We start from the raw sequence: 9,218 nt of genomic DNA on the forward strand, positions 1-9,218 counted from the left end.
ATTGCGCTGATTATATATTAAGATGTGAAGGTTTGTATGAGAAATGAATGTTTTAGCAAAGCAGTTGCTGATAACTTTTGTTATGGTGTTAATAGCATCGTCAGTTTTTACATTGTGAGCATAATATGGTATTTAAGGGTAGATTAGGATACTTTTGTGTATAATTAATTATCTTCTCTCAGAAAATCCATTCGAAAACAACTAGACTGTCAATCAATTTGGAATGTTGGTTTTCTGGTTGTTGCAAAAAATTCAATAAAATTATGTAGATATATTTTTAATACACATGAATATTTCAAAATATAATTAAGTGATTTTAAATTAAAAATAAAATAATATTCAATTATATGATGACACATATATGTGTATACACAATATTGCTCGGAGAAATTCAAATTTTATAAAAACATATTAAGACCAAACAGCACAGAGACACAAGTATCTTTTCTAGATTAAAGAAGTACAAAAAAGCTCGTTAACAACCGCGGTCCAGAACTGCATTTACAAAGAATCGACCAATCATCAATGCACATTTTGAGCATGCTTATCTTTTATCGTTCTACAATTTTGACCCTTTGTGCACTTTTGATTGACCAGGATAAACAAAATGGAGCTATATAGCCTAATCTACTTGAACCACAAGCACCATTTATCTCACTTGAACACCTAAGCCAATGCAAACTACCAGTAGTCCTTGGTTGCCCTACAGTACACAGTACCAACTTAAAAGCTACCTGCAAAATAATACAACTTGTAAATTTTAGGCATGAAGCAAAATATTAAGCTAAAGTCCATATAATGGTCAAGTGCATTTCATCAAACCAAGACAATGACTTCCACACAGACTAATATTTCCAAACTAATTAAAATCATGTTTAGAATGTGCAGTGCATAGCCTGTTGTCATTTCTTAAGCATTTTCAAACAGATTATGGGAGTTTTATTCAGGTTGTTTCTTTCTTTCTTTCCTTAGTTGCTTATTTTAGCTGACATATTACATTTCAAATTTTTTAATTGTTGCCTTTAAATTTTCTTTGTTAATTGAAAACTAATTAAATTAAGGCGTTCCAACCAACACAAAACTACTGGAAATCTCTTAGCTTGATTTATAATGCACAGAGGATTCATAAAAATATCATTTATCAAAGTGATAGTAGGTTGGTTCCAATCCACTTACCTGTTTCAGAATCTCCGAAGAGAAACTGATATGCCCAAGTACTGCAAAGAAATTCCATAATTTTGCAAGACCACTAAAATATTGGTAATTTCTGCAGAAACTTATCCAAATTATAACCCTGACAAGCAAGTATAGAAGCAATATTCATGCAACCGTGTGTAAATTATGTCCATGGATGTGTAGGAGAAAGAGAGAGAAGGAGATGCCTTTCAGTTCAATAAGGGAGCATAAGGAGCTGGGCATGGAGAAACAGTGTGATCAGGTAATTGGTTTATTAAATCGGCAGTCGCCTGCAGGCATGCATTTAGCATTTTCTTTTCCAACCTCACAAGCTGTGTAGCAACTCGCTTCTTAGGTTTCAAGTTAGAATCTGCCAACTAATATAATGAAAAAGTTTCAATTAGAACCCCATCAGCAATAAATAAGGCCTCAATAATCAACAGATAACAGTGGAGCAAACATTACCAAGGACTCATCTTCACTCAGGGTAGTAGGATAGCCAGCCAGTCTTCTAGTGAAATAATCAGCAAGCTGGTCTAACACTGCTCGTTCCATACAAGGACTCACCTATAAGATCAAATAAAGGCCCAGCAGGCAAAAAATTACATTCTCCGATTAAATAGAGAAATTTTGCAGTAGGCAGAAGTGCTAAAAAAGACAAAAACACTCCAATAACTAGCCAATTTATAACTATAAAAACAAGACATAGCATATCAGTCATTATGTATCACATTGTAGCCTCAAGTAATTTACACAGGAAGAAAATGAAAGAGCAAGGTGAAGAAAGACTCAAAGCTTTTATACTTGAGCCATGGAAATCAGGCTTTGCACATTAAGCATATAAGTCTAGTTCTAACTATCTACTCCAAAAAGCATTGATTTTACATCAAGTACACTTGATATCCTTCCAAGTTTAGTAAATTTTCAGAATCCTTTAAACTTTAATTAGGTGAGTGAGAGCTTCAGAGATGAACTTACAGGGCACACTGGACCTTGAGAAGAAATGACAGATTGCATCTCAGATGTATCTGAAACATAGCCCAATCGTAAATAAGGAAGCATATCTGCAACAGCTTCCTTTTCCCGCCCTGCATACACCTACAGAATAATTTCATTTGACATTACCCACAAGAAAACAGAACAGTGACCTTTCAGTATAGCAGAAGAGATTAAGTCCATACATGAAAAACCTGCACTGACAGTTTGCCATTTCTTTGGGCAACAATTCTCTTATCCTGATACTGAGGATCCTCAGTGTTCAAAGCTGCCTGGATTATGTGATCCATAGAGCATGTTGGAAAAACTAAAGCTGCAAGTGCAAGATAATTAAGGTAGAGACTTTACCTGAACCACTAAACGGTCATAAGAATTATCTTCATCAACAAAACCATAGTTGATAAGCAACTTTGAATTAGGTTGCGGGCCACACCTACCAAATAAGTAACAAACTTTATACTTCATAATAAAAACATAAAATGGGGAGGCAAGTCTTTGTTACCAAGAACGGACCAAATGAGCAGCATCAGATTGTGCCAATAAAGCATTTATCTTACCAGACAACAATAGATTCGCCAGCCTTGTATGGACGGTCAACCACCAGTTGAACAGCACCATCAACAGCAGTTAACATTGCCTTGCAGTTGCTACAATAAGCTAACAGTGGAGGTCCAAGGGGGACTAAAGCAAATCTCCGAGCCAAACTGACTTTCTGAATTAAGAATGGCCTAAAATTAATCATTTGAAGACCATTTTCAAGAAAACATGACGAAAATATATTATGTAAGGTTTTCTTTTTAGTGGTGGTGGTGGTTGGAGACCAGATGATGTTTAAAAGTGCAGGAGAATACAAGAAACTTAGAGCTGTAACAAATTCAGGCATATAAACAGATTGATGAGCCAAACAGCTTTTACTATAAAATGGACAGTTCAAAACCAAATAACAATGAAGCCACAGTAGTCATCACTCCCATAATCTTCTCTCTGTAAATTAAATATAAATTACACACCATCAATAACATAAACTTCATGGATTACACATTTGATGTTGACTGACACAAACAACTGTTAAGAACAAAATATAACTTGTATGCTGAGCTACTGATAAGATCAGTACTTTAGAATAAAGACATCTTCCATCAAAGTTAATTTATATAATATACATGATGCAATGCAAACTCTGGGCCTTGAACATTTAGACACAACATATTAACAAAAGTTAAGCCAAACAAGAACCTCTACCATCTTAACACATGAAACATGAAGACAAGCACATATATAACTGTCTAAAAATCATTCATGTCTCTAAGTGTTTTAGAAAAGGAAAGGAAGGTGTAAGACATAAACAAAAAACTCACCTGTAAATGCACCACGCATGACTGGACAGCGACGAAAGCTTGTTTAAAAATCTCAAATGGGAATGCCTCAGTGGGTATATCATATGGATATTGCTGCAAATTGGTATAGTATAATCAACAAATGTCACAATACAAGCACCACCATTAACTATTACAAATTGGATTTAAAGTTAACAAGACAAAAACAATTATGTGAAAGAGCTAAACCTGAAACAGAGACCCGGCCATAAACCAGACAGTGTCAAGCTCATTGTACTCTCTTTTGATTCCTTCAGCCCTTTCAAGAACTTCAGCCTAAGTCATTGACAGAAGAGTGTAGTCTTAAAAACTTTTAAACCATCCAGCAATTACAGACAGACTTTAGATATGTGAAGCAAGCATGTAACATACTATTTATAATTTTTTATCTTCCAGCGGCTAATTGGAACAAACAAGTACCTTGGTGGAGCTACCTGTCAGGTAAGACAATTCGGCTTCTGACCACAAAAGTGGGGATTCCACAGCTAATTGGCCTCTCCCTCGCTGTCGATCAAGCTCTCTGATATATGGATACCAGAATGACTTCTTTCCTTGCTTCTTCTCATACATTAGATACAGAGCTAAGCACGCAAGCTCTGATAACTTATTAGTAGTCAGTAGCTCAGCTGCGTGAAAACCAAGCAGACAAAAGAAATTACACTTCCTCAATCAAGTCTTATAATTCCTATCAATTTGAAGTGTATGAAGCTTGTCGTCATCATCATATCTGTACTAACAAACTAATTCTAACATCGGTACGCCAAATATCAATTTAATGGCCACTAGCAATGCTTATAAAAAATGTAGTGCTGATAATAACTTAAAAATAGAACCTTACCAATTGTCTCATTCCCCAACACTCTCTCGAGCGTCACAACTAACGAATTGGGCACAGAGAACGCCACGGCACCAGCCTACTTCAAGAAAAACAAAGAATCACAGAACTGGAACTCAATTCAACAAAACCTTTACAAAAATCAACACAATCAGACCTGAAGATCTTCGCTGGCGGCAACATAACGTATAGGTCTGTGATTTTCATCATGGGAAGGCTTTTCTTTGAGAACAACTTTACAAGGAGGCAATCCATTCTTGTGCATCCAAGATTTTAAGTCAGCAGACTCCAGGTCTTTCTTGCTGACAACTTCGCGCGAGCCGGTCACCAAAGTATCGGAGCTAGAAACATGAAACGAAGAGGAGTTTTTCCGGCGAAAGGAAGAGCCGAAATTAGGGTTGTTGTGGAGGGAGAGTGAGAGAGTGGTTGATGCAATTGAGAGAGGCTGTAGTGTTGACCGAATGGGAGGCGAAATGTATCTATTGCATAAAGAAGAAGAAGAAACTTCCATGAGAAAAGGGGTTACAGATTGAAGAGAAATGGAAATTTTGAACTGGTTGAGCTTTGGATTCTGTTCATATATCTGGATAGGAGAAGACAAATGAGAAATTGGGCTGGTGGGGAAATGAAGTTAGGCTTGTGTGATTGGATTGCAGGAGGGAAACAAATATCTTGCGTCACCCGTTGCTAAGTCCAGTGGGGGTAGAATGGACATTCTCCCTTGGGCTCTTCAGAGTTTTCACTTAGTTGGATTTTCAGTGATCTATGATAAAAGAAAAATTAATTATATTAAGGCTAAACAACTCGTTCGCACCTAAGTTTTAGTAACATTTTAAAATTACACTACTAAGTTTTAAAATTTAAATATTTATCTATAAACTATTAAAATTAACAAATTCATTCATTTTATAAGTAAAATTATTATTTAATTAGTAATATTAAAAAATAAAAATATTATCTATTTTTTCTCTCTAAATCTTAAAAGTTAATAATTTTCTCATAAATAAACCTTAAAAAATTATATTTTCACTTTTCTTAGGTTCTAATTCTTTAATGATCTCGTGATGATATCTCTATCTCTCTAATATATCTTTGTGTCTCAATGTCTCCTTTTGACACTATTGATGTCTCCTTCTGACACTTTTGTTAGATTAAAGTGTTAGTTTTTAAAATTTGAAGGAGAAATGATAAAAATTTCAAAGTTTTAAAGTTTATAGATAAAATAACGGTTTTACCCTTATCTCTAACTGAAAATTTGAATGTTAGTTGACTTATGAGTGAGTATTTAAATTTTTTATTTGTCATAAATATGATTTTGAGATTGAACTAAAATTTGGACAAAAAATTACCCTTTTTTTTTTTAATTTAAGAAAGAAGAACATTATTAATAAAATAATAATACCCTAAATTACGAGGGAAAAAACATGTTTTTAAAACTAAGTTTAAAAAAATTACCAATTTTAAATTAAGATAAAAATAGAGATTAAATTTTATTTTTTTTAATATCAATAATTAAACAGTATTTTTATTTTCATAATTTGTAATTAACCAACAAATTTTATGTTTGAATTTACGAAAGTTAATCGCTGTCAATTTGGCAATATAATAAACCTTGGGTGGGAAAAAATCATCTGGCGAAAGTTTACCCGATGCAGGCTGATAGTGTATATTCCCATCGGAAGTTACATGATACAGCATATAGGGCAAACCCATCTTTCTTTCGCTGCCAACAAAGTTTCACAGAAGCAGTCTCGCAAGAGAGACTAAGATTGAAAAGCTTCTTGAAGACAAATTAAATTAATTTATCAAAACACCTCATCTTCTTAACTCCAACCAGATTTTCTGTGAAAATGGAGCAGAGAAGTTTACATATTGATCCAAAGAGTGGTTTCAACTCAATAACAAAGACCTTCCACAGCCTCAGATCTCCCGTTCATCTTCTTCCCGAGAACGCTTTCCTTTCTGTTCCTGAATACGCTTTCTCTCTCAGAGCCAAATCCCCGTGGCCTGATAATTCCATTGCTTTAGTCAACTCGATCACAGGTCAACGGATTTCCTACTCTGAGTTCGGTCGCAGAACCAAGTCACTGGCCGCTTATCTACAGAAAGTAACTCAGCTTTCCAAATATGACGTAGCATTTGTACTCTCTCCCAACTCCATCCAAGTGCCAATCCTCTACTTTTCTCTCCTCTCGCTCGGTGTTATCGTCTCTCCGGCAAATCCAGTGGCCACCAAATCTGAGATCTACGGGCAAATCCAGTTATCTAAGCCGGTAATAGCATTTGCCACGTCATCAACTGTCGACAAGCTCCCAAAACTCAAACACCAGACGATCCTCATCGACTCTCCCGAATTCGAATCAATGATGGTAAACTCAAAACATGAATTTGAGGAGGTTAAGGTGAGGCAATCTGATTTGGCAGCGATCATGTATTCCTCTGGAACAACTGGAAAAGTTAAAGGTGTGATGTTGACGCACAAAAATTTAATAGCACAAACAGTAATAACCTCTGCAGCTTGGGAAATGTCTGAGAAGCGAGAATCCCCCTCAGTTATGCTTTTCACGCCGCCATATTTTCATATTTTTGGATTCTTCTATAGTATTCGATCGGTGGCTTTGAGTGAAAAAGTGGTGGTGATGGAGAGGTTTGACCTGAAGAATATGTTGAAAGCTGTGCAGGAGTTTAGTGTTACACACGTGGCATTGACCCCGCCAGTAGTGGTGACTCTGTCGAAAGATGGATCCACCGACGGCTACGATTTGAGATCTCTTAAAACTGTACTGTGCGGCGCGGCTCCCCTTGGGAAGGAAGCAATCGCCGCATTTACAGCGAGATTTCCGAAAGTCATGTTGGTGCAGGTCAGTGTTACAGTTGGGTTACCATAAGCACAGTAAAGTTTACCATGTGTTCTTACCTGTATTTATTAAAATTTATCCAAGGTAAAATATTGGTAATTAATGATGTGGTGATTGATTGATGATGAAGGGCTACGGGTTGACGGAAACGACGGCGTCAGTTGCTCGGACTGTAGGTCCAGAAGAAAATAGGAACCGGGGCTCAACAGGGAAGCTTTCCCCGGGTTTTGAGGCAAAAATCGTGGACCCTGAAACAACTGAAGCATTGCCTCCGTGCAAAGAAGGGGAACTTTGGATTAGAGGACCTACAATAATGAAAGGTAAACTTCTTGTTATCAAAAACTTAATTTATGTAGAAATAGAATTGTATTAAACATTAACAGTAAGTACATAAATGGCACTGAAGGATACGTTGGAGACCCAGAAGCAACTTCGGCTACATTGGTATCTGATGGGTGGATGAGGACCGGAGACTTGTGCTACTTTGATAACAACGGTTTCCTTTTTATTGTGGATAGACTCAAAGAATTAATCAAATATAAAGGATATCAGGTGATTAATGTATAATTATTAATTAAGCTCTTAATCAAAATTAGTGGTCTAGATTACGAGGAGGCGTTGCTATTGCTATTATGGTGGCAGGTGGCTCCGGCGGAACTAGAACAAGTGCTTATTTCCCACCCCCATGTGGCTGACGCAGCGGTTATACCGTAATTTTCTCAGCTTCCTTATCTCTTTTAATTTCTTAAAACATACTTAATTTATGCTGATTAGTTAGTTTCCCAAGACAGGTATCCAGATAAAGAAACTGGTCAAGTTCCGATGGCTTTTGTGGTGAGACAGCCCCAGAGCTCTATCAGTGAGGCCGAAATCATGGATTTTGTGGCGGAGCAGGTGCTTAATTTAAATATAAAATTTTAAATTCATGAACTGAATTTAGAATTCATCATAAAACATTAAAATGTAAGTTTGATCGTGGGTTGCATGCAGGTAGCGCCATACAAGAAGATAAGGCGTGTTGCATTTATCAATTCTATACCCAAAAGTGCAGCTGGCAAAATATTAAGAAAAGAGCTAATCAGGAAGGTCGTTGTTGTTCCACCAGGGAGTTCATCCAGGTTGTAAATGTAAAGAAGACTGATGATTCACCTAAAATATTTTATCATGAAAACTTATTACTCCATTTTTCTCGATAAAACTTTCATTTAAAGCCATATCTCTGTGGTCTGTGCCATTGCCTCACGACTCCTTGGCGTTAAACAGTTGTGAAATGGAATGACTTGGTTGCATTGATTCTACTTATTGTTAGTCTTTTCGCAACTTGAACGGCTCTGATTACTGCCAAATTAACAAATGAAGTATCGATTCTAAAAACTAGTTTGATTATTGATTTTGGTTCCCGTTCTGTGCTTGTATTAGAATCTAGGATACGAAAGTCATGTACAGATCAAAAGTTTTAGACGAAAGGCTGCTAAAAAATTCGGGCCATTTCTTATAAAAAAAAAAAAAAAAAAAGCTACCGAGAAGAAGGCCCTTGACCAAGTAGTAGACATTGTGATTTATTAACGAATCTTTATCATCACTAAAGTAATCTTACACAATTTTAAATAGTGTATAAATTAGTTGGTAACAAAAAATCCCAATAATAATTTAATACTAATGGAAAATTCTTTATCGAATATGTTAATATGTCATCAATTTCTTACGTATTTCTTCCCCAAATATGTCTTAAAAGGCGAATAAATTTTCTTACTCTTTCTATCTCAGACATATCTTCCCTTATGAAATTCTCTAAAAAAGAATATTAAGATGAATCTTTAACGACTATATTCTCACACACATGTAAATGTATCTTATAAAAGACATTTACTTCAAAGATGTCAAAACTCATGATATATTTGTCTATTAAGATTTAAAGATTAACTTGTCAAGTACAACCAATATGTAATATTGAGATTGCGCCTTTCACTTTCTTTA

At 35.7% G+C, this 9,218-nt stretch overlaps 2 protein-coding genes across 5 annotated transcripts; one reads left to right on the forward strand and one right to left on the reverse strand.

Moving 5' to 3' along the window:
• Positions 1-377: 377 nt before the first annotated feature.
• Positions 378-5,026, reverse strand: LOC123196812 (actin-histidine N-methyltransferase). 4 transcript variants are annotated; one of them, XR_006497747.1, is made up of 13 exons: positions 4,541-5,026; positions 4,387-4,462; positions 3,969-4,174; positions 3,738-3,824; positions 3,531-3,623; positions 2,730-2,884; positions 2,521-2,605; positions 2,358-2,444; positions 2,155-2,274; positions 1,642-1,743; positions 1,383-1,553; positions 1,177-1,294; positions 378-734 (listed from the first exon to the last, which is right to left on the reverse strand). XR_006497747.1 is itself a non-coding variant. In XM_044610942.1 (12 exons), exons 1-11 carry the CDS (start codon positions 4,892-4,894, stop codon positions 1,386-1,388), a joined length of 1,533 nt encoding a protein of 510 aa, XP_044466877.1. In that variant the 5' UTR covers positions 4,895-5,025; the 3' UTR covers positions 378-734; positions 1,383-1,385. The 4 variants fall into 4 exon arrangements, 1 of the variants encoding a protein (XP_044466877.1); XR_006497746.1 differs by having other exon boundaries at positions 1,177-1,267; positions 4,541-5,025; XR_006497748.1 differs by having other exon boundaries at positions 378-730; positions 1,173-1,267; positions 4,541-5,025.
• Positions 5,027-6,008: 982 nt separating this feature from the next.
• On the forward strand, positions 6,009-8,539 carry LOC123195575 (4-coumarate--CoA ligase-like 9). Its single transcript, XM_044609362.1, has 6 exons — positions 6,009-7,244; positions 7,372-7,561; positions 7,648-7,793; positions 7,884-7,951; positions 8,033-8,135; positions 8,232-8,539. Exons 1-6 carry the CDS (start codon positions 6,234-6,236, stop codon positions 8,364-8,366), a joined length of 1,653 nt encoding a protein of 550 aa, XP_044465297.1. The 5' UTR covers positions 6,009-6,233; the 3' UTR covers positions 8,367-8,539.
• The last annotated feature ends 679 nt before the right edge of the window (positions 8,540-9,218 follow it).

This window comes from Mangifera indica, chromosome 14, assembly GCF_011075055.1.
Source record: "Mangifera indica cultivar Alphonso chromosome 14, CATAS_Mindica_2.1, whole genome shotgun sequence".
Lineage (NCBI taxonomy): Eukaryota > Viridiplantae > Streptophyta > Magnoliopsida > Sapindales > Anacardiaceae > Mangifera > Mangifera indica.